Here is a 25,341-nt window from a genome sequence, read left to right on the forward strand (position 1 = left end):
TGTTTTCAAAAATAAGTTTTTAATAATTTTTCCATATTTCTTGTAATAATATAATATTTAATTCATGTTCCTGGAGATTCATCCATCCACATCGAGTCGTGGCTGGAACGTCAGACAGCAGCATCACAGAGACCACCCAGGGGGACGTCACGTTTTACCAGTGCTTAAAAGAATGTGGTTAAAAAATTTTTAAAATTATGAAAAACGATTACAAAAACTTGAAAAATACATCTCATATATAAATAGCAAAAAAATAATACTATAAAACCAGCGTGCAGCCATCAGGGGGCGCTCTGGGCAGAGTCTTTACTGCGCAGGAGGCTGGACTGCTTCTCCATCAGTTTACTGAACAGTCCGTTTGGGTTCTGCAGAAGTTGCGCATGTTTCCCGCACTCCACCACTCGCCCCTGGTCCAGAACGGCCACCGCGTCTGCGTTCTGGATGGTGGACAGGCGATGGGCGATAATGAGAACCGTGCGTCCCTCCATCAGACGGTCCAGCGCCTCCTGAACAAGATACTCGTTTTCTGCATCCAGAGCGCTGGGCGGAAAGAAAATCAAAAATGAAAAATATGGAATCACAGAGAAGGAAAAATATTGGAAGTACAGGATCCATATTGCCGTACTGCCACGAGGCGGCCCAGCTAGTGCTCAGCCGTACTGCCGCGAGGCGGCCCAGCTAGTGCTCAGCCGTACTGCCACAAGGCGGCCCAGCTAGTGCTCAGCTGTGCTGCCGCGAGGCGGCCCAGCTAGTGCTCAGCTGTACTGCCGCGAGGCGGCTCAGCTAGTGCCCAGCTGTGCTGCCGCGAGGTGGCCCAGCTAGTGCCCAGCCGTGCTGCCGCGAGGCGGCCCAGCTAGTGCTTAGCCATGCTGCCGCGAGGCGGCCCAGCTAGTGCTCAGCCGTACTGCCGCGAGGCGGCCCAGCTAGTGCTCAGCCGTACTGCCGCGAGGCGGCCCAGCTAGTGCTCAGCCGTACTGCCGCGAGGCGGCCCAGCTAGTGCTCAGCCGTACTGCCGCGAGGCGGCCCAGCTAGTGCTCAGCCGTACTGCCGCGAGGCGGCCCAGCTAGTGCTCAGCCGTGCTGCCGCGAGGCGGCCCAGCTAGTGCTCAGCCGTACTGCCGCGAGGCGGCCCAGCTAGTGCTCAGCTGTGCTGCCGCGAGGCGGCCCAGCTAGTGCTCAGCCGTACTGCCGCGAGGCGGCCCAGCTAGTGCTCAGCCGTACTGCCGCGAGGCGGCCCAGTTAGTGCTCAGCCGTACTGCCGCGAGGCGGCTCAGCTAGTGCTCAGCCGTACTGCAGCGAGGCGGCTCAGCTAGTGCTCAGCTGTACTGCAGCGAGGCGGCCCAGTTAGTCCTCTGCTGTACTGCAGCGAGGCGGCTCAATGGTCAGTGTGCTGTACTGTCGTAAAGACGAATCCAGTACTGCGGGCAGAGATCAATAATGTCCACGACTTTAACCCTTAACTGGTAGAAGACCAGAAATTATGGAAACCGTGTGCAGGACTGTGTCGATGACGAATCTTACCTTGTTGCTTCATCCAGGAGAAGGATTCGTGGGTTCTGAAGAAGAGAAAAATATGAAACAAATGTATCAGTTCAGACTCTGAAATATGAAGGCTAAGATACTAAGTAATGTTATGCAGCTGCCAGATAATAAAGTGAATGAGACGGACAGCAGTACCAAACACAACCTCCAACTGCAGGGGCGCTGTTTTTGTAATAAAAGCAAATCTTTGCTTCTAATCTCATACACATCACAGACATGGCCGACACATCGTGAATGTTTTAGGGCAGAACAGGATCAAAAACACGTGGCCGATTTCTTGTAAGAACAGCGCCCCTACCTGACCACTGGTTGTGTCTGGTATTGCAGCTCAGCGCCACTGACAACATTAATAATCCTCTTCGCGAGCTCCTCCACCAAGATGATCTCCCTAATTAATGAAACTCCAACCCCAACAACCTTTTAGTAATCAGATTGTGACCAGTCCTGAAACCTACAGGAACGGGTGTTATCTGAAGACTCACCTTAAGCAACGCCCGGGCAATGGCAATTCTTTGTTTCTGTCCACCTGAAGAAAAATAGACGTGTACTTTATCTCAATGGATGAAGGTAAAAAGGGGGAACATGTCCCTTAATTGGCTTTGAAAGAGGGAACCTCTCACCAAATTAAATTGTCCCGTTTTTCCTTCTATTTTATTCCCGCTGCTCGAGTATTTCACATTTATTTTATTTTTGTTATGATTTGCCATTCGGTTATAGAACTATAGGACTTTTTATATTATTAATTTATAGTGGGTGTGGCACACAGGTAAATTCGCCTGAAGACACACCCCTGAGGATCCTGTGAGCCAATCAAGGGAGCATTGGGAATAAAGTATCGGAAAAAAGAACATTTCAAATTAACTAATGTTAAAAAATATAAAATAAAAATGTAGGAGATAGAGTAATGTTCATGACAGAGACAAAAAAAAAACCTCCCTGGACAACCCTGAGCTCCCAATAAGATAATGTGTCCTCCCCGGACGCACTGGTTACAAGTAAATCCGTATTGGTCGGTTCCTGGAGGGCGGCCATACCTGACAGAAGGACGCCTTTCTCCCCAACCACAGTATTAAATCCCTCCGGAAAACTTTCAATAAATCCTATTGTGTTGGCGATCTCGGCCACCCTCCGGATCTGCCCTTGGGTGACAGCGGAGGGGTCTTCTGCACCGTAGGCGATGTTCTCAGAGATTGTGCAGGAGAACAACACTGGTTCCTGCAGCCAGAGGAAAGGGAAAGGCAAAGGCGATGAGTCTAGGAAAACTTCTACGTGACCTCTTGTAATATTTTGAATAAAAGATGGAAAGTCAAAAGCCGCTCACGGCTTCAGGAGCCAGCCAGCCACGCACAGCTACGGGAGCCAACCATCCATACACAGCTACAGAACCTAACCAGCCATACACAGCTACAGAACCTAACCAGCCATACACAGCTACAGAACCTATCCAGCCATAGACAGCTACAGAACCTAACCATCCATACACAGCTACAGGACCTAACCATCCATACACAGCTACAGAACCTAGCCAGTCATACACAGCTACAAGACCTAACCATCCATACACAGTTACAGGACCTAACCATCCATACACAGCTACAGAACCTAACCAGCCATACACAGCTACAGAACCTAACCAGCCATATACAGCTACAGAACCTAACCAGCCATACACAGCTACAGAACCTAACCAGGCATACACAGCTACAGAACCTAACCAGGCATACACAGCTACGGAACCTAACCAGCCATATACAGCTACAGAACCTAACCAGCCATACAGGCATACACAGCTACGGAACCTAACCAGCCATACACAGCTACAGAACCTAACCAGCCATACACAGCTACAGAACCTAACCAGCCAGACACAGCTACAGAACCTAACCAGCCATATACAGCTACAGAACCTAACCAGCCATACACAGCTACAGAACCAAACCAGCCATACACAGTTACAGAACCTAACCAGTCATACACAGCTACAGAACCTAACCATCCATACACAGCTACAGAACCAAACCATCCATACACAGCTACAGAACCTAACCAGCCATACACAGCTACAGAACCTAACCAGCCATACACAGCTACAGAACCTAACCAGTCATACACAGCTACAGAACCAAACCAGCCATACACAGCTACAGCACCTAACCAGTCATGGGATACTGGTCAATACAGATTTGATTTGTTACGAATCCTTTCGCTCATCTTTCGGCAGGAGGTCAGTGGAGATTCAGCTGTGTGTGGGTGGGTTATCCTCAGTATTATCAGCATTTCCATGCTCTACTTCTGTTCTTAGAGTGACATATAGAAACTCATGGAAAGGACAATGGCTGAGAAGCGTCAAAATAAAGGACAGACGGGTTACCTGACTGACGGTGCCGATCTTCGACCGTAACCAGAGCGGGTTGAGGTTTTGCATGTTGTGGTCATCAATGTGGATGGATCCTGGGAAAACAGATGGTGGATAATATCACTGCTTGCAGGAGATTATGGTACAGCCGTGAAGCGCGTGTAGTGAAAGACGACAACTATACCGGACATTGCGTCCATCCCGGTTTGGTGGAATAACACAACTAGACCCATAGTGACTGCTCACCCAGGCACTACCCAGCCATCCGGTCCTGTCAGTTTTGCAGTCAGTTATTACAGGATGACCATTCCTGGATGGACCATTACCAGCCCCAGCAGGTCGTGATTCGTGACGTGTCCAACATCTTACCTGAACTGGGATCATACAGCCTCAGCAGCAGCGAAACCAGAGTGGATTTTCCCGAACCACTTGGTCCCACCACGGCCATCACAGACCCAGACGGCACAGAGAGGTTCAGTCCTTGGAAAATAGGAGCATCGGGCCGGCTGGGGTACATGAAGCCAACATCTCGGAACTCCAGGGCACCTCTAAACTTTTCTGGTGGAATCACTAATCCCTCTGGAATAAAAGAGAAACATGACTCATCACCAGGATTGTCACACATCAGTCATCATCACCAGTCACAGATCATTATACAACCATCTTCATCCATCATCTTCCATCACTCCTCATCCAGAATCATCTGTGCATCATCATCCTCAATGACATCCGACTCATCATCCCTGCACTCGGGTGATCTTCATGCCTTCATCATCACCTTCATCCAGTTGTCATCCTGCATGAATCATCTCCCACAATCATGATTGTTCATTATTCACCATCAGACGCCATTGTTTTTACAACACAGACCTGAGGAGGCTGCTGTACTTACCTGTGTGAAAATCCATATTTGAATGGTTGTAAAATCCAGATATGAAGACAAGCATTTTATGAGTCCAGTCAGAAAATGAGAGAACTCACAAGTCTGAGGAGGTATTCTCTGTCCGCCCAGTCTGACTGACAGCAATTCAATATCCACCCATCCAACCTCACTGACAGCTGCAGCTTGTACTGAGCAGTATAAGATCTCAGCAGCAGTAGCAGGGAGGAGCGACACTGGGAAGCTGTCACTCAGGCAAGGTGGGTAGAGATTTAACAGCAGAGAGGAAGGGCACTGAGGAGCTGTCACTTAGGTTAAGTGGGTGGAGCGTCAACAGCAGGGAGGAGGGACACTGAGGAGCTGTAACTCAGGATAGGTGGGCAGAGATTCAGCAGCAGAGAGGGGGACACTGAGGAGCTGTCACTTTGGTAGGTGGGTGGAGATTCAGCAGCATAGAAGAGGGACACTGAGAAGCTGTCACTCAGGCTAGGTGGGCACAGATTCGGCAGCAGGGAGGAGGGACACTGAGGAGCTGTCACTCAGGCTAGGTGAGCAGAGATTCAGCAGCAGGGAGGAGGGACACTGAGAAGCTGTCACTCAGGCTAGGTGGGCAGAGATTCGGCAGCAGGGAGGAGGGGCACTGAAGAGCTGTCACTCAGGCTAGGTGGGCAGATTCAGCAGCAGGGAGGGGGACACTGAGGAGCTGTCACTTCGGTAGGTGGGTGGAGATTCAGCAGCATAGAAGATGGACACTGAGGAGCTGTAACTCAGGCTAGGTGGGCAGAGATTCAGCAGCAGGGAGGGGGACACTGAGCAGCTGTCATTTCGGTAGGTGGGTGGAGATTCAGCAGCATAGAAGAGGGACACTGAGAAGCTGTCACTCAGGCTAAGTGGGCAGAGATTCGGCAGCAGGGAGGAGGGACACTGAGGAGCTGTCACTCAGGCTAGGTGAGCAGAGATTCAGCAGCAGGGAGGAGGGACACTGAGAAGCTGTCAATCAGACTAGGTGGGGAGAGTCAGCAACAGGGAGGGGGACACTGAGGAGAAGTCACTTCGGTAGGTGGGTGGAGATTCAGCAGCATAGAAGAGGGACACTGAGGAGCTGTAACTCAGGCTAGGTGGGCAGAGATTCAGCAGCAGGGAGAGGGACACTGAGGAGCTGTTACTTCGGTAGGTGGGTGGAGATTCAGCAGCATAGAAGAGGGACACTGAGAAGCTGTCACTCAGGCTAGGTGGGCAGAGATTCGGCAGCAGTGAGGAGGGACACTGAGGAGATGTCACTCAGGCTAGGTGGGCAGAGATTCAGCAGCAGGGAGGAGGGACACTGAGGAGCTGTCACTCAGGCCAGGGGTGCGGAGATCAAGTTAAAATTCCATAAAGCGCTATCCAGCCATTCTGCATTATGAAATCTGGAGACTGATCCACATTAATCACAAGTCAGTTATCATCCATGATCCATAAATCGTCCCCCATCATCCAGCCCGTGATCATCCATCCCTCAGGTAGTGGTATCTGAGGGTTCAGCCCTCATCTGCCTCGTCCTCCCGGCTCCTCACACACGGCTGCCACCATATTACTGTCTCCTTCTTATCTTCTGTACTTTGTTCTCACCATCAAAAGGCATCAGAGGTTTCCGGTCCAGCAGTTCCCAGATACGAGACCCGGCACCGAATCCCTTCATCAGTTCCGAATAGAAAGAGCTGAGCCCTGGAACATAAAGTGCGGCCATAAATACAGGATGTTCAGGTAATTACGGGCGCTGGAGATATGTGACCACGGTATGTTCTGTATCTATGGGTCAGATTAATCTCCAGGGAGATCGTTCTAATGAAGGTAGTTAACACTGCGCTCATCAAATATGGAGTCTCCGAGGACAACCTGGACCATGAGGGCAGCAAGACGCCGAACAAAAGGGGTAATGTCCAATGTTGTGAGTACCTCCAATGCTGATCCCCACCCAAAAGGCGTACATCAGGAAGGAGGACAGCTCGCCCACGGTCATGTGTGCCGCCCCGGTCAGGAGGCCGCCTTTATACAACACCGCCAACACAATCAGGTTTCCTGACAGGCCGGTCTGCAGAATAGAAGAAGAGGAGATGGAAGACAACCAGAGATGTCACACTCATGGGTCACAAAAGAAAACGGGGCACAGTGTGGACATCGGGTCACTACTCACAAGGCCAAAGAATCCAGCTCGGGCAAAGGCCTCCTTATAGGCCAAGTCCAGCACGTAGTCCACTTTACCATCATATTTCTCCATCTCCAGCATCTCTTTTCCAAAGGCTCGCACGGTCCGGATGTTCCCAATACGTTCCTCTGACAGCTGAGGACGGGAGAGCAAAGATCAGAGGAGAGGGTGCAAAACTAGGGTCACGGACGAAAGGTCAGCACAAAAGGCTCACTAATGGGAGACAGGCACAGAGGGCAGCAAAAAAGAGTCATCAATAAAAGGACAGCGATAGAAGGACAAGACAAGGGTCACCAAGAAAGGGACAGCGATAGAAGGACAGGACAAGGGTCACCAAGAAAGGGACAGCGATAGAAGGATTGCACAAAGGTCACTAAGAAAGGGACAGCGATAGAAGGACAGAACAAGGGTCACCAAGAAAGGGACAGCGATAGGACAGGACGAGGGTCACCAAGAAAGGGACAGCGATAGAATGACAGGAAGAGGGTCACCAAGAAAGGGACAGCGATAGAAGGATTGCACAAGGGTCACTAAGAAAGGGACAGCGATAGAAGGACAGGACAAGGGTCACCAAGAAAGGGACAGCGATAGAAGGACAGGACAAGGGTCACCAAGAAAGGGACAGCGATAGAAGGACAGGACAAGGGTCACCAAGAAAGGGACAGCGATAGCAGGACAGGACAAGGGTCACCAAGAAAGGGACAGCGATAGAACGATTGCACAAAGGTCACTAAGAAAGGGACAGCGATAGGACAGGACAAGGGTCACCAAGAAAGGGACAGCGATAGAAGGACAGGACAAGGGTCACCAAGAAAGGGACAGCGATAGAACGATTGCACAAAGGTCACTAAGAAAGGGACAGCGATAGGACAGGACAAGGGTCACCAAGAAAGGGACAGCGATAGAAGGACAGGACAAGGGTCACCAAGAAAAGGACAGCGATACGACAGGATGAGGGTCATCAAGAAAGGGACAGCGATAGAAGGATTGCACAAGGGTCACTAAGAAAGGGACAGCGATAGAAGGATTGCACAAGGGTCACCAAGAAAGGGACAGCGATAGAAGGACAGGACAAGGGTCACTAAGAAAGGGACAGTGATAAAAGGACAGGACGAGGGTCACCAAGAAAGGGACAGCGATAGAAGGACAGGACAAGGGTCACCAAGAAAGGGACAGCGATAGAAGGACAGGACAAGGGTCATCAAGAAAGGGACAGCGATAAAAGGACAGGACGAGGGTCACTAAGAAAGGGACAGCGATAGAAGGACAGGACAAGGGTCACCAAGAAAGGGACAGCGATAGAAGGACAGGACAAGGGTCATCAAGAAAGGGACAAAGATAGAAGGACAGGACAAGGGTCACCAAGAAAGGGACAGCGATAGGACAGGACAGGACAAGGGTCACCAAGAAAGGGACAGCGATAAAAGGACAGGACAAGGGTCACCAAGAAAGGGACAGCGATAAAAGGACAGGACAAGGGTCACCAAGAGAGGGACAGCGATAAAAGGACAGGACGAGGGTCACCAAGAAAGGGACAGCGATAGAAGGACAGGACAAGGGTCACCAAGAAAGGGACAGCGATAGAAGGACAGGACAAGGGTCACCAAGAAAGGGACAGCAATAGGACAGGACGAGGGTCACCAAGAAAGGGACAGCGATAGAAGGACAGGACGAGGGTCACTAAGAAAGGGACAGCGATAGAAGGACAGGATAAGGGTCACCAAGAAAGGGACAGCGATAGAAGGACAGGACGAGGGTCACCAAGAAAGAGTCACCAATAAAGGAATAAAAAACAGCACAAGGGTCAACAATGAAGGGTGAAGGATAGATCGTCAGCACAAAGGTCACCAACATATTGTCTAGAAAAAATAAATTCCTCAGCCAATGGGATTATATAAATTAGAGCATAAAAAGGAGGTGATGACGTTGAGCCGCTAGGACGCATGCATGATTGAGCACGCATGCTCATGAGCTAGTGCTGTAGTGAGTAGGTGATAACATAGAAGCGAATACCCGATGCACCAAACTCTATTGGGGCAATATTTTGCTCTTTTCTTTCTGGAGCGGTGATGGGGGCGCAGTGAGGCGTCACTCAGCTGCCGGTGAGATAGATGAGTGGCGAAGACAGAAACTGAATTGACATCTTGGTTGGTGCTACTGTGCTGCAAGTTTCTATGTAAAGCGTAGCAGTCACATGATTTTTCATCGGCTGCAGCACTCTGCATAGGCAGTGACTGAAGACAAAGCCTGCGCTCTGCTCTCTACAGCTCCCTACTTCTCCTCCCACTTAGGATTTTATGAGAAGAGAGGCAGAGAGCTCTGGACCGGTTAAGTTGTAAGTAAATGTCAGATCTATTGCCACGTGTCCCACCGAGTTTTACTGCTACCATGTGACTTACGTGTCATAAATGGCGACAAACGTGTGCCGGCCCCTGAACTTGGCGCCTCTTACTGCAGGACTCCCGTTACTAAGACTGACGTAGAAAATAACAAATACTCAGCTGACATGAGCGGCACCAGACCCGCGCAGCACCACCAGGAACGTGCTGACACTACGTCATCCGCTGACATGAGCGGCACCAGACCCGCAAGGCAGTACCGGGAACGTGTCGACACTACGTCATCAGCTGACATGAGTGGCACCAGACCCGCGCGGCAGTACCGGGAACGTGGCGACACTACATCATCAGCTGACATGAGTGGCACCAGACCCGCGCAGCACCACCAGGAACGTGCTGACACTACGTCACCAGCTGACATAAGCGGCACCAGACCTGCGCAGCACCACCAGGAACGTGCTGACACTACGTCACCAGCTGACATGAGCGGCACCAGACCCGCGCGGCAGTACCGGGAACGTGTCGACACTACGTCATCAGCTGACATGAGCGGCACCAGACCCAAGCAGCACCACCAGGAACGTGCTGACACTACGTCACCAGCTGACATGAGCGGCACCAGACCCGCACGGCAGTACCGGGAACGTGGCGACACTACGTCATCAGCTGACATGAGCGGCACCAGACCCGCGCAGCACCACCAGGAACGTGCTGACACTACGTCACCAGCTGACATGAGCGGCACCAGACCCGCGCAGCACCACCAGGAACGTGCTGACACTACGTCACCAGCTGACATGAGTGGCACCAGACCCGCGCAGCACCACCAAGAACGTGCTGACACTACCGTCACCAGCTGACATGAGCGGCACCAGACCCAAACAGCACCACCAGGAACGTGCTGACACTACGTCACCAGCTGACATAAGCGGCACCAGACCTGCGCAGCATCACCAGGAACGTGCTGACACTACGTCATCAGCTGACATGAGCGGCACCAGACCCGCGCGGCAGTACCGGGAACGTGGCGACACTACATCATCAGCTGACATGAGCGGCACCAGACCCGCGCAGCACCACCAGGAACGTGCTGACACTACGTCACCAGCTGACATGAGCGGCACCAGACCCGTACGGCAGTACCGGGAACGTGGCGACACTACGTCATCAGCTGACATGAGCGGCACCAGACCCGCGCAGCACCACCAGGAACGTGCTGACACTACGTCACCAGCTGACATGAGCGGCACCAGACCCGCGCAGCACCACCAGGAACGTGCTGACACTACGTCACCAGCTGACATGAGCGGCACCAGACCCGCGCGGCAGTACCGGGAACGTGTCGACACTACGTCATCAGCTGACATGAGCGGCACCAGACCCAAGCAGCACCACCAGGAACGTGCTGACACTACGTCACCAGCTGACATGAGCGGCACCAGACCCGCGCAGCACCACCAGGAACGTGCTGACACTACGTCATCCGCTGACATGAGCGGCACCAGACCCGCAAGGCAGTACCGGGAACGTGTCGACACTACGTCATCAGCTGACATGAGTGGCACCAGACCCGCGCGGCAGTACCAGGAACGTGCTGACACTACATCACCAGCTGACATAAGCGGCACCAGACCTGCGCAGCACCACCAGGAACGTGCTGACACTACGTCACCAGCTGACATGAGCGGCACCAGACCCGCGCGGCAGTACCGGGAACGTGTCGACACTACGTCATCAGCTGACATGAGCGGCACCAGACCCGCGCGGCAGTACCAGGAACGTGCTGACACTACGTCACCAGCTGACATAAGCGGCACCAGACCTGCGCACCACCACCAGGAACGTGCTGACACTATGTCACCAGCTGACATGAGCGGCACCAGACCCGCGCGGCAGCACCGAGAACGTGTCGACACTACGTCATCAGCTGACATGAGTGGCACCAGACCCGCAAGGCAGTACCGGGAACGTGTTGACACTACGTCATCAGCTGACATGAGTGGCACCAGACCCGCAAGGCAGTACCAGGAACATGCTGACACTACGTCACCAGCTGACATAAGTGGCACCAGACCCGCGCAGCACCACCAGGAACGTGCTGACACAACGTCACCAGCTGACATAAGCAGCACCAGACCCACGCAGCACCACCAGGAACGTGCTGACACTACGTCACCAGCTGACATGAGCGGCACCAGACCTGCGCAGCACCTCCAGGAACGTGCTGACACTACGTCACCAGCTGACATAAGCGGCACCAGACCTGCGCAGCACCACCAGGAACGTGCTGACACTACGTCACCAGCTGACATGAGCGGCACCAGACCCGCGCAACACCACCAGGAACGTGCTGACACTACGTCATCAGCTGACATGAGTGGCACCAGACCCACAAGGCAGTACCGGGAACGTGTCGACACTACGTCATCAGCTGACATGAGTGGCACCAGACCCGCGCGGCAGTACCGGGAAGGTGTCGACACTACGTCATCAGCTGACAAGAGTGGCACCAGACAACTCCTTTATCAAAAGGTCACTAGTGGGACCAGTCAGAGGCGAGCGGTGGAGCCACGTACACAGCGGAGATTACCTGAGTGGCTGCAGCAAGCGAGTCCTGGGTCAGCATAGAAACTTTCCGTAAATATCTCCCATAAATCACAGCGACAACAGCGAGCGGAGGGACGATGCTCAGGACAAACATGGCCAATTGTGGAGAGACGAAAAACTGCACAGGAGGAAAAGAAAATCATGAGGAGGAACAAAGGTGCAATATCAGTGTCTGACTGTGAACCTGTGAGGAGTGACAGGAGAGGAATCATCTAAAGTTGTATCCAAAAGATTTGAAAATGGCAAAATTTGATTTTCACTATTTGCCGCCTTTTATAGCGACAATTTTGCATGAACTCTAATTTGTTATCAAGAGCGATCTGATGAATTTCAGCCCTGCCACAAAATGACCTGATGATACCATTTCTGTGACCTGTGACTGCTCAGGAGGAAGTGTGAACAGGGACAAGGCAGCTGATATCACAGTCAGGCCAACTTGAACTATTAAGTGTAGACTGAGTGTTTTAAATATGGATAAGGGGCTTCACATCATGAAGGGGGTCACACACAATGTACGGGGGCTTCTCACCCATGGAGGGGGTCACTCACAATGTGCGGGGGCTTCTCACCCATGGAGGGGGTCACTCACAATGTGTGGGGGCTTCTCATCATGAAAGGGGTCACTCACAATGTGCGGGGGCTTCTCATCCATGGAGGGGGTCACACACAATGTACGGGGGCTTCTCATCCATGGAGGGGGTCACTCACAATGTGCGGGGGCTTCTCATCCATGGAGGGGGTCACACACAATGTGCGGGGGCTTCTCATCCATGGAGGGGGTCACTCACAATGTGTGGGGGCTTCTCACCCATGGAGGGGGTCACTCACAATGTGTGGGGGCTTCTCATCCATGGAGGGGGTCACACACAATGTACGGGGGCTTCTCATCCATGGAGGGGGTCACACACAATGTACGGGGGCTTCTCATCCATGGAGGGGCTCACTCACAATGTGTGGAGGCTTCTCATCCATGGAGGGGGTCACTCACAATGTGTGGGGGCTTCTCATCCATGGAGGGGGTCACACACAATGTACGGGGGCTTCTCATCATGAAGGGGGTCACACACAATGTACGGGGGCTTCTCATCCATGGATGGGGTCACTCACAATGTGCGGGGGCTTCTCACCCATGGAGGGGATCACTCACAATGTGTGGGGGCTTCTCATCCATGGAGGGGATCACTCACAATGTGCGGGGGCTTCTCATCCATGGAGGGGATCACTCACAATGTGCGGGGGCTTCTCATCCATGGAGGGGCTCACTCACAATGTGTGGGGGCTTCTCATCCATGGAGGGGGTCACTCACAATGTGTGGGGGCTTTTCATCCATGGAGGGGGTCACTCACAATGTGCGGGGGCTTGTCACCCATGGAGGGGGTCACTCACAATGTGTGAGGGTTTCTCACCCATGGAGGGGGTCACTCACAATGTGCGGGGGCTTGTCACCCATGGAGGGGGTCACTCACAATGTGTGGAGGCTTCTCATCCATGGAGGGGGTCACTCACAATGTGTGGGGGCTTCTAATCCATGGAGGGGGTCATTCACAATGTGTGGGGGCTTCTAATCCATGGAGGGGATCACTCACAATGTGCGGGGGCTTCTCATCCATGGAGGGGATCACTCACAATGTGCGGGGGCTTCTCATCCATGGAGGGGATCACTCACAATGTGCGGGGGCTTCTCAGCCATGGAGGGGATCACTCACAATGTGTGGAGGCTTCTCATCCATGGAGGGGATCACTCACAATGTGTGGGGGCTTCTCAGCCATGGAGGGGATCACTCACAATGTGTGGGGGCTTCTCATCCATGGAGGGGATCACTCACAATGTGCGGGGGCTTCTCATCCATGGAGGGGATCGCTCACAATGTGTGGGGGCTTCTCAGCCATGGAGGGGATCACTCACAATGTGTGGGGGCTTCTCATCCATGGAGGGGATCACTCACAATGTGCGGGGGCTTCTCATCCATGGAGGGGATCGCTCACAATGTGTGGGGGCTTCTCAGCCATGGAGGGGATCACTCACAATGTGCGGAGGCTTCTCATCCATGGAGGGGGTCACTCACAATGTGCGGGGGCTTCTCATCCATGGAGGGGATCACTCACAATGTGTGGGGGCTTCTCATCCATGGAGGGGATCACTCACAATGTGTGGGGGCTTCTCATCCATGGAGGGGGTCACTCACAATGTGCGGGGGCTTCTCATCCATGGAGGGGATCACTCACAATGTGTGGGGGCTTCTCATCCATGGAGGGGATCACTCACAATGTGTGGGGGCTTCTCATCCATGGAGGGAATCACTCACAATGTGTGGGGGCTTCTCAGCCATGGAGGGGATCACTCAGAATGTGTGGGGGCTTCTCATCCATGGAGGGGATCACTCACAATGTGTGGGGGCTTCTCATCCATGGAGGGGTCACTCACAATGTGTGGGGGCTTCTCGTCCATGGAGGGGATGACTCACAATGTGTGGGGGGCTTCTCAGCCATGGAGGGGGTCACTCACAATGTGTGGGGGCTTCTCATCCATGGAGGGGGTCACTATTACATCTAAGACAATGTGGTGATGATGCTTCTTCACCGAAAACTAAGTGACTTGGGGAACAAGCATTATTATTTTGAGTCCGAGGCAGGGAAACAAGAAATCTCTGTTCCATTGAGAACCTGCAGTCAATAGTCAGAGAACTTGTGATATCTCCGGGCTCTGATGAGAGAAAGGGCGGCCATCAATCAGGACCTGCGTTGATATCCAGTTGCCAGGGGAGGGGCAGGAGTGTGGAGGATAAGGGGCAGGAGTGTGGAAGATAAGGGGCAGGAGTGTGGAGGATAAGGGGCAGGAGTGTGGAGGATAAGGGGCAGGAGTGTGGAGAATAAGGGGCAGGAGTGTGGAGGATAAGAGGCAGGAGTGTGGAGAATAAGGGGCAGGAGTGTGGAGAATAAGGGGCAGGAGTGTGGAGAATAAGGGGCAGGAGTGTGGAGAATAAGGGGCAGGAGTGTGGAGGATAAGGGGCAGGAGTGTGGAGAATAAGGGGCAGGAGTGTGGAGAATAAGGGGCAGGAGTGTGGAGAATAAGGGGCAGGAGTGTGGAGAATAAGGGGCAGGAGTGTGGAGGATAAGGGGCAGGAGTGTGGAGAATAAGGAGCAGGAGTGTGGAGAATAAGGGGCAGGAGTGTGGAGGATAAGGGGCAGGAGTGTGGAGGATAAGGGGCAGGAGTGTGGAGGATAAGAGGCAGGAGTGTGGAGAATAAGGGGCAGGAGTGTGGAGAATAAGGGGCAGGAGTGTGGAGAATAAGGGGCAGGAGTGTGGAGAATAAGGGGCAGGAGTGTGGAGAATAAGGGGCAGGAGTGTGGAGGATAAGGGGCAGGAGTGTGGAGAATAAGGAGCAGGAGTGTGGAGAATAAGGGGCAGGAGTGTGGAGGATAAGGGGCAGGAGTGTGGAGGATAAGGGGCAGGAGTGTGGAGGATAAGAGGCAGGAGTGTGGAGAATAAGGGGCAGGAGTGTGAAGAATAAGGGGCAGGAGTGTGAAGAATAAGGGGCAGGAGTGTGGAGGATAAGGGGCAGGAGTGTGGAGGATAAGGGGCAGGAGTGTGGAGGATAAGGGGCAGGAGTGTGAAGAATAAGGGGCAGGAGTGTGAAGAATAAGGGGCAGGAGTGTGGAGGATAAGGGGCAGGAGTGTGGAGGATAAGGGGCAGGAGTGTGGAGGATAAGGGGCAGGAGTGAGGTCTATGGTGAGCGGTGATACATATACTGCACACTATACACATATTATACACATGCACTACGTGCGGCCATTACCATCATCCCCACTCCGACAGAAGCCTGCGCCACGGCTCTCAGCCCATCCGATAGATTCTCTGTGATCGATCTGCCAATTAAAACTGTGTCTGCAGACAATCGATTGATCAGCTCTCCAGTACGGGTCTTATCAAAGAATCCGACCTCCTGCCTGAGAAGTGAGGAGAAGAGCGAGGAGCGCAGTCTGCGGACGATCCGCTGTCCTGGGGGCAGAAACGTGTCCATTATGGAGACAATGTAACAAATTATGATACGTGATTCATCGTATAGTCACACACCGAGGGCTGTCTCATCGTATGGTCACACACCGGGCACTGTCTCATCGTACGGTCACACATCGGGCGTCGTCTCATCGTACGGTCACATACCGGGCCGCCGTCTCATCGTATGGTCACACACCGGGCGCCGTCTCATCGTACGGTCACACATCGGGCGCTGTCTCATCGTACGGTCACACATCGGGCGCCGTCTCATCGTACGGTCACACACCGGGCACCGTCTCATCGTATGGTCACACATCGGGCGTCGTCTCATCGTACAGTCACATACTGGGCCGCCGTCTCATCGTACGGTCACACACCGGGCGCCGTCTCATCGTACGGTCACACATCGGGCGCTGTCTCATCGTACGGTCACATACCGGGCCGCCGTCTCATCGTATGGTCACACACCGGGCGCCGTCTCATCGTACGGTCACACACCGGGCGCCATCTCATCGTACGGTCACACATCGGGCGCTGTCTCATCGTACGGTCACACATCGGGCGCCGTCTCATCGTACGGTCACACACCGGGCACCGTCTCATCGTATGGTCACACATCGGGCGTCGTCTCATCGTAGTCACATACTGGGCCGCCGTCTCATCGTATGGTCACACACCGGGCGCCGTCTCATCGTACGGTCACACATCGGGCGCTGTCTCATCGTACGGTCACACATCGGGCGCCGTCTCATCGTACAGTCACACACCGGGCACCGTCTCATCGTATGGTCACACATCGGGCGTCGTCTCATCGTACAGTCACATACTGGGCCGCCGTCTCATCGTACGGTCACACACCGGGCGCCGTCTCATCGTACGGTCACACATCGGGCGCTGTCTCATCGTACGGTCACATACCGGGCCGCCGTCTCATCGTATGGTCACACACCGGGCGCCGTCTCATCGTACGGTCACACACCGGGCGCCATCTCATCGTACGGTCACACATCGGGCGCTGTCTCATCGTACGGTCACACATCGGGCGCCGTCTCATCGTACGGTCACACACCGGGCACCGTCTCATCGTATGGTCACACATCGGGCGTCGTCTCATCGTAGTCACATACTGGGCCGCCGTCTCATCGTACGGTCACACACCGGGCGCCGTCTCATCGTACGGTCACACATCGGGCGCTGTCTCATCGTACGGTCACATACCGGGCCGCCGTCTCATCGTATGGTCACACACCGGGCGCCGTCTCATCGTACGGTCACACACCGGGCGCCATCTCATCGTACGGTCACACATCGGGCGCTGTCTCATCGTACGGTCACACATCGGGCGCCGTCTCATCGTACAGTCACACACCGGGCACCGTCTCATCGTATGGTCACACATCGGGCGTCGTCTCATCGTAGTCACATACTGGGCCGCCGTCTCATCGTACGGTCACACACCGGGCGCCGTCTCATCGTACGGTCACACATCGGGCGCTGTCTCATTGTACGGTCACATACCGGGCCGCCGTCTCATCACGTGGTCACAAACCGGGTGCCGTCTCATCGTACGGTCACACACTGGGCGCCTTCTCATCATGAGGTCACACAACGGGCTCCGTATCATTGTACGGTCACACACTGGGCGCCGTCTCATCATACAGTCACACATTGGGCGCAGTCTCATCATACGGTCACACATTGGGCGCAGTCTCATCATACGGTCACACATTGGGCGCAGTCTCATCATACAGTCACACACCGGGCGCCTTCTCATCATGAGGTCACACAATGGGCTCCGTATCATTGTACGGTCACACACCAGGTGCAGTCTTATCATACAGTCATACACCGGGAGCCGTCTCATCGTACGGTCATACATTGGGCGCAGTCTCATCATACGGTCACACACCGGGCGCCACCTCACTGTACGGTCATATACTCGGCGCTGTACTTCCTACCTGAGATTTGCATGAGGTAGACGCGGGTGCTGTTGGCCGCTGCTCCTAACAGGAACACCCCGCTCAGTAAGGCACACAGTGATGTAAGGTTGGACGTCAGGTCCTGCGCAGGATTTGAGTAGATCACATCGATCACTTTACCCAGGAAAAATGGAGCCGACATGGTGATGACACTGGAGACGGTGAGGAAGCCGACCGCGGCTGCAGGAGGAAAGGCAGAGAATGGGATCATCAGACACCTCCAGTCATCGGGGACTCTCCATAGAGGATCATCTCGTCACCCGTTGATCGTCTTTCCATGGTGGACTGTGGCTACTGGGGGGATTGTCTTTGCATTGTACATTGGGGGCTGTCACTATTGGGGGATCGTCTCGTCTTCGTGGATCGTCCGACGTTTAATGCTGTAAACCTTTTCTACAAATCTACCTCTACAGGGACCCTCCACTTCAAGGACAGGAACCCAAGCTCTCGCCCCCACACCGTCAGCAGCCCTTTCCCAGATTGGGACACAATCAGGGATAATGGAGTCAATCGCTGATGATATTTACATGGACAGTGATCGATCCTTCATGAAAGTCATCAGCCATGAGATCCGATCTGCCCGTGCTCCATATCTGATGTCCATGTGAAGGTCAGAAGACGACAGGCGCCTGTATACTGTGAGGGAAGCTGCTCTGTGGGGGACATCAGGCTAAGGGGGTCTTCTTATTATTGCTGATCTCGTCACAAAACTGAGTGTGAACACTGAGCAAACAGAAGTTCTTTCAACTCTTTTCAAAGCTGAAGCTATCAGGGAGGAACAAAGATCTGCTCCATGCAGAAGCTGCAGACCACCCTTATCGCCAGAGCCAGGAATATCAGACCACCCTTATCGCCAGAGCCAGGAATATCAGACCACCCTTATCGCCAGAGCCAGGCACAAACCCACAAACCAGATGCACAGCCTAATAAATGACAAAAATACTGGACAAAAAGAAAAAGCTGGAAGGAAAAATGTGCATCTTAAGTGTAGAAAAAGAAATATTCACTGGTAGACCAATACAGAGAGACAAAAAAAAAAAAATCTAAAAATATCAAAATGTAAAGGTTAAAAAGCAACAGAGACGATAGATGTAATCAATACACAGTGGAAACTCATAGAACCTTTTATAATAGACATCCACAGGTAAAGAAAGGCGTGAATCCCAAACATGTGGATACAGCCGGGACAAGACCCCACTAATCATACAGAGCGGTCATATAGATCGGATGAGTGAGCCGACCCCGTATTGTGTCCAAGGGGGAAATTCATACAGAATACACAAATATGGAAAATGGAACCACAATTACACCCAATGAGGCAATAATCAAGAATAGGACAAATGCAAAATCTGACATAACAAGCAGTGATCTACGACACAGACCTGGGATAATAGTAATCCACGTTATATAAATCCTAGGGAGAGAGGCAACATGGGAAGGCAAGTAAAGCATAAGACCAAAAGACACAAACATTCCCCACGTACATCGCTGCTCAGGCCGGTTTCACCAATTTATCTTTGCAGGTTTTATGTTTTTTCTCCCCTGATGAAGACAGGATGACCAGCGAAACGCGCAGGAACATTTCCACCTCCATCTTCGGCAGCACTGCTCACTGACGGTAGTGTATGTAACATCACTATTATCACACGGTCCGGTGTGCGGCCGATACTTACATCCTGCATGCAGCCTTTATTATTACCCCGGTGGTTATTATCTTGGTTCTATTTCCCATATTTGTGTAATTTCCTTGCGTTCCCCCTTGGACACAGAACACGGGGTCGGCCGCTCTGATCCGAGCCATTACACGGCGTCTATGACGGCTCTGTACGATGAGTGGGGTCTTGTCCCGGCTGTACGGGGGTCAAACTCATTGCTCGGTGGATCTCCGCGGTGTCGGCAGCCTCCATTGCTTTACCTCCTTTACATCTGGACACTTTGCGTTATTTGCTCTCTTGCACCAGTAAATATTTGGTTTTGTGTCATCATTTCTGCTTTTCTCCTTTTGCCCCCCATCTGCAGACACAGAGGCCCTGCGGGACGGCACATCCAGCCATGGACGGAGATTCCACTGGAGGACCCCATGGGGCAGCGCCGTCCATCAGGCCGGGGGTCCGTACAATATTCCAGACACTTCACAGAGGAAGGAAAATGCAAAAAAATGATGGAGAGCGAGAGACGGATCCACAGCATTTCACACAGGATTGTGAATACGGGGGTGACTACTATGGACACAGCGCCACTGCTGTGCACAGGTTATGTCTGGTACTGCAGCTCATTACTAGTTCAAATAGTGCAATACCAGAGTGGACCTGTGTGCCATGGTGGTGCTGTGTCCGGATACTCGGTCAGGCTCTGGGTGTAACAAATGATGGATGGGTCACAAAACCTTCTGTGCAGCTGTAATGGACCCAGCTCCCTCGGTCTGACAATACGAGGAAATCAATGCTCAGACCCATGTCACCTCCCTGAATGAGCGTGTACCATACACTGGAGGGGGAGGGGGGATCTGAAGCTTCAGATATAACAGATATGTCACAATACATAACAACCACAGCGGTACTGTGCAGTGTATATATACAGGAGGAGCTGTACTGTGCAGTGTATATATACAGGAGGAGCGGTACTGTGCAGTGTATATATACAGGAGGAGTGGTACTGTGCAGGGTATATATACAGGAGGAGCGGTACTGTGCAGTGTATATATACAGGAGGAGCGGTACTGTGCAGTGTATATATACAGGAGGAGTGGTACTGTGCAGTGTATATATACAGGAGGAGCGGTACTGTGCAGTATATATATACAGGAGGAGCGGTACTGTGCAGTGTATATATACAGGAGGAGCGGTACTGTGCAGTGTATATATACAGGAGGAGTGGTACTGTGCAGTGTATATATACAGGAGGAGTGGTACTGTGCAGTGTATATATACAGGAGGAGTGGTACTGTGCAGTGTATATATACAGGAGGAGCTGTACTGTGCAGTGTATATATACAGGAGGAGCGGTACTGTGCAGTGTATATATACAGGAGGAGTGGTACTGTGCAGTGTATATATACAGGAGGAGTGGTACTGTGCAGTGTATATATACAGGAGGAGTGGTACTGTGCAGTGTATATATACAGGAGGAGTGGTACTGTGCAGTGTATATATACAGGAGGAGTGGTACTGTGCAGTGTATATATACAGGAGGAGTGGTACTGTGCAGTGTATATATACAGGAGGAGTGGTACTGTGCAGTGTATATATACAGGAGGAGCGGTACTGTGCAGTGTATATATACAGGAGGAGCGGTACTGTGCAGTGTATATATACAGGAGGAGCGGTACTGTGCAGTGTCTATATACAGGAGGAGCGGTACTGTGCAGTGTCTATATACAGGAGGAGCGGTACTGTGCAGTGTCTATATACAGGAGGAGCGGTACTGTGCAGTGTCTATATACAGGAGGAGCGGTACTGTGCAGTGTATATATACAGGAGGAGCGGTACTGTGCAGTGTATATATACAGGAGGAGCGGTACTGTGCAGTGTATATATACAGGAGGAGCGGTACTGTGCAGTGTATATATACAGGAGGAGCGGTACTGTGCAGTGTATATATACAGGAGGAGCGGTACTGTGCAGTGTATATATACAGGAGGAGCGGTACTGTGCAGTGTATATATACAGGAGGAGCGGTACTGTGCAGGGTATATATACAGTACAGGAGTGGTACTGTGCAGTGTGTATATACAGGAGGAGCGGTGCTGTGCAGTGTATATATACAGGAGGAGCGGTGCTGTGCAGTGTATATATACAGGAGGAGCGGTACTGTGCAGTGTATATATACAGGAGGAGCGGTACTGTGCAGTGTATATATATACAGGAGGAGCGGTACTGTGCAGTGTGTATATATACAGGAGGAGCGATACTGTGCAGTGTGTATATATACAGGAGGAGCGATACTGTGCAGTGTGTATATATACAGGAGGAGCGATACTGTGCAGTGTATATATATACAGGAGGAGCGGTACTGTGCAGTGTATATATACAGGAGGAGTGGTACTGTGCAGTGTATATATACAGGAGGAGCGGTACTGTGCAGTGTATATATATACAGGAGGAGCGGTACTGTGCAGTGTATATATATACAGGAGGAGCGGTACTGTGCAGTGTATATATATACAGGAGGAGCGGTACTGTGCAGTGTATATATATACAGGAGGAGCGGTACTGTGCAGTGTATATATACAGGAGAAGCGGTACTGTGCAGTGTCTATATACAGGAGGAGCGGTACTGTGCAGTGTATATATACAGGAGGAGTGGTACTGTGCAGTGTCTATATACAGGAGGAGTGGTGCTGTGCAGTGTATATATACAGGAGGAGTGGTACTGTGCAGTGCATATATACAGGAGGAGTGGTACTGTGCAGTGCATATATACAGGAGTGGTACTGGGCAGGGTGTACGGTGGGGGGGCAAGGCAGGGCGTACGGGGGGCAGGGCAGGGCGTACGGAGGGGGGGCAGGGCGTACGGAGGGGGGGGCAGGACGTACGGAGGGGGGGGCAGGACGTACGGAGGGGGGGGCAGGACGTACGGAGGGGGGGGCAGGACGTACGGAGGGGGGGGCAGGACGTACGGAGGGGGGGGCAGGACGTACGGAGGGGGGGGCAGGACGTACGGAGGGGGGGGCAGGACGTACGGAGGGGGGCAGGACGTACGGAGGGGGGGCAGGACGTACGGAGGGGGGGGGCAGGACGTACGGAGGGGGGGCAGGACGTACGGAGGGGGGGCAGGACGTACGGAGGGGGGGCAGGACGTACGGAGGGGGGGCAGGACGTACGGAGGGGGGGGCAGGACGTACGGAGGGGGGGGCAGGACGTACGGAGGGGGGGCAGGACGTACGGAGGGGGGGCAGGACGTACGGAGGGGGGGCAGGACGTACGGCGGGGGGGGGCAGGACGTACGGCGGGGGGGGGCAGGACGTACGGCGGGGGGGCAGGACGTACGGCGGGGGGGGCAGGACGTACGGAGGGGGGGGCAGGACGTACGGCGGGGGGGGCAGGACGTACGGCGGGGGGGCAGGACGTACGGCGGGGGGGGCAGGACGTACGGCGGGGGGGGCAGGACGCACGGCGGGGGGGGGCAGGACGTACGGCGGGGGGGGCAGGACGTACGGCGGGGTAGTATGTGGCAGGCTGTGAGGAGTTGGTTATGTTGCGGGATCAGTTGATTTCCTTTAGTCTCCGCCCCCTCGGATACGCCGGCGCCATCAGTCACTGACCTGTCAGCCTCCATCTCTCCGGTTGGGCCAGGGCCAGCAGCCTCCTGACGTCCTGGGAGGCCGGCCTCTTCTGTGGTCCGGTCTCTTCCCTCCGGGGGTCCTGCACAGCTGCCCCCTCTCCCTGGTTGCTGGGCGCACTGCTGTGGCCCCTGGTGGCAGCGGCTGACTGACAGGACCATGCGCTGCCCAGGCTGCAGGCTGTGGGGGTCGTACGGGGGGCAGCGCGCGGGGGTCTTGTCCTGGTGAAGGGTCTCTGGAGGTCTCTGCAGCAAGTTCTATAGGAACAGGAGGTGGTATAGAGAGGAAGCCTGGAGAGCAGCCACAGCCGGCCCCCGACCAGAGGGAGGCAGCTGCCCAGCATGGCTGGTGACAGCACAGAGCAGCTCTCCCTCAGGCAGGTGGCAGCACAGAGCAGCTCTCCCTCAGGCAGGCGGCAGCACACAGACAGCTCTCCCTCAGGCAGGCGGCAGCACACAGACAGCTCTCCCTCAGGCAGGCGGCAGCACACCGACAGCTCTCCCTCAGGCAGGCGGCAGCACACCGACAGCTCTCCCTCAGGCAGGCGGCAGCACACCGACAGCTCTCCCTCAGGCAGGCGGCAGCACACCGACAGCTCTCCCTCAGGCAGGCGGCAGCACACCGACAGCTCTCCCTCAGGCAGGCGGCAGCACACCGACAGCTCTCCCTCAGGCAGGCGGCAGCACACCGACAGCTCTCCCTCAGGCAGGCGGCAGCACACCGACAACTCTCCCTCAGGCAGGCGGCAGCACAGAGCAGCTCTCCCTCAGGCAGGTGGCAGCACAGAGCAGCTCTCCCTCAGGCAGGTGGCAGCACACCGACAGGTCTCCCTCAGGCAGGTGGCAGCACACTGACAGCTCTCCCTCAGGCAGGTGGCAGCACAGAGCAGCTCTCCCTCAGGCAGGTGGCAGCACACCGACAGGTCTCCCTCAGGCAGATGACAGTACAGAGCAGCTCTCTCTCAGGCAGGTGGCAGCTCTCCCTCAGGCAGGCGGCAGCACACAGACAGCTCTCCCTCAGGCAGGCGGCAGCACACAGACAGCTCTCCCTCAGGCAGGCGGCAGCACACAGACAGCTCTCCCTCAGGCAGGCGGCAGCACACAGACAGCTCTCCCTCAGGCAGGTGACAGTACAGAGCAGCTCTCCCTCAGGTAGGCGGCAGCACACGGACAGCTCCGGTCAGGTGCTGGTGTCTCCTCCGGGCGCCGCGCTCCATGTGTTGTCAGTGGGGCCGGTATCTGTCAGGCCCAGTGTGTGCGGCTGCGATAACGCTGCGGCCTCCTCCTCCTCCTCCCCGGGGGGGGCGCCTCATATCTGCGCCGTCATCGGAGCCCCCGAGCCTCAGGTCACTGTTGCCGGATCACAGCGACTTCCGCAACCGGCCCCGCCCCCACCGCACGCCACGCCCCCGGAGCAGAGCGCTCAGTCACGTGATGTGTGCGGGGAGCAGCCGTGTATATACGTCACCCGGGAAGGGCCCGGTCCCGCACTGAGTGTGACGCTCCGTGTGAATGGCGCTCAGTCTCCTCCTGCACAGGAGCAGAGGAGGTGAGGAGAAGCCGGTGTCTCCGTCCTGTGTCCCGGGCTGTGGAGACACTGAGTGCAGTCTGGAGTCCTGATCTTCACCAGAGAGAGAGGACCACCGATGTCTCCACTGCCAGTCACAGCACAGAGCGCCGGACAGTGTACGATCAGAGTGTCCGCGGTGTGATCGGGGCGTCTGCGGTGTGATCAGAGTGTCCGCGGTGTGATCGGGGCGTCTGCGGTGTGATCAGAGTGTCCGCGGTGTGATCAGAGTGTCCGCGGTGTGATCAGAGCGTCCGCGGTGTGATCAGAGTGTCCGCGGTGTGATCGGGGCATCTGCGGTGTGATCAGAGTGTCCGCGGTGTGATCGGGGCATCTGCGGTGTGATCAGAGTGTCCGCGGTGTGATCGGGGCATCTGCGGTGTGATCAGAGTGTCCGCGGTGTGATCGGGGCATCTGCGGTGTGATCGGGGCGTCTGCGGTGTGATCAGAGTGTCCGCGGTGTGATCGGGGCATCTGCGGTGTGATCGGGGCGTCTGCGGTGTGATTGGGGCGTCTGCGGTGTGATCAGAGTGTCCGCGGTGTGATCGGGGCATCTGCGGTGTGATCGGGGCGTCTGCGGTGTGATCAGAGTGTCCGCGGTG

The 25,341-nt window shown here is 54.2% G+C and overlaps 1 protein-coding gene across 2 annotated transcripts; it reads right to left on the reverse strand.

Moving 5' to 3' along the window:
* Nucleotides 1-24,570, reverse strand: ABCB10 (ATP binding cassette subfamily B member 10). Of its 2 annotated transcripts, XM_073560621.1 has the most exons (13): nt 23,156-24,570; nt 17,872-18,072; nt 15,711-15,913; nt 11,895-12,029; nt 6,954-7,100; nt 6,716-6,851; nt 6,389-6,484; nt 4,267-4,476; nt 3,913-3,992; nt 2,576-2,756; nt 2,024-2,067; nt 1,521-1,555; nt 1-540 (listed from the first exon to the last, which is right to left on the reverse strand). In XM_073560621.1, exons 1-13 carry the CDS (start codon nt 23,514-23,516, stop codon nt 282-284), a joined length of 2,088 nt encoding a protein of 695 aa, XP_073416722.1. In that variant the 5' UTR covers nt 23,517-24,570; the 3' UTR covers nt 1-281. The 2 variants fall into 2 exon arrangements, with proteins under 2 accessions (XP_073416722.1, XP_073416724.1); XM_073560623.1 differs by lacking the exon at nt 11,895-12,029.
* Nucleotides 24,571-25,341: the final 771 nt, after the last annotated feature.

This window comes from Dendrobates tinctorius, unplaced genomic scaffold (assembly GCF_039654945.1).
Source record: "Dendrobates tinctorius isolate UK_male_01 unplaced genomic scaffold, ASM3965494v1 ptg000301l, whole genome shotgun sequence".
Taxonomy (NCBI): domain Eukaryota; kingdom Metazoa; phylum Chordata; class Amphibia; order Anura; family Dendrobatidae; genus Dendrobates; species Dendrobates tinctorius.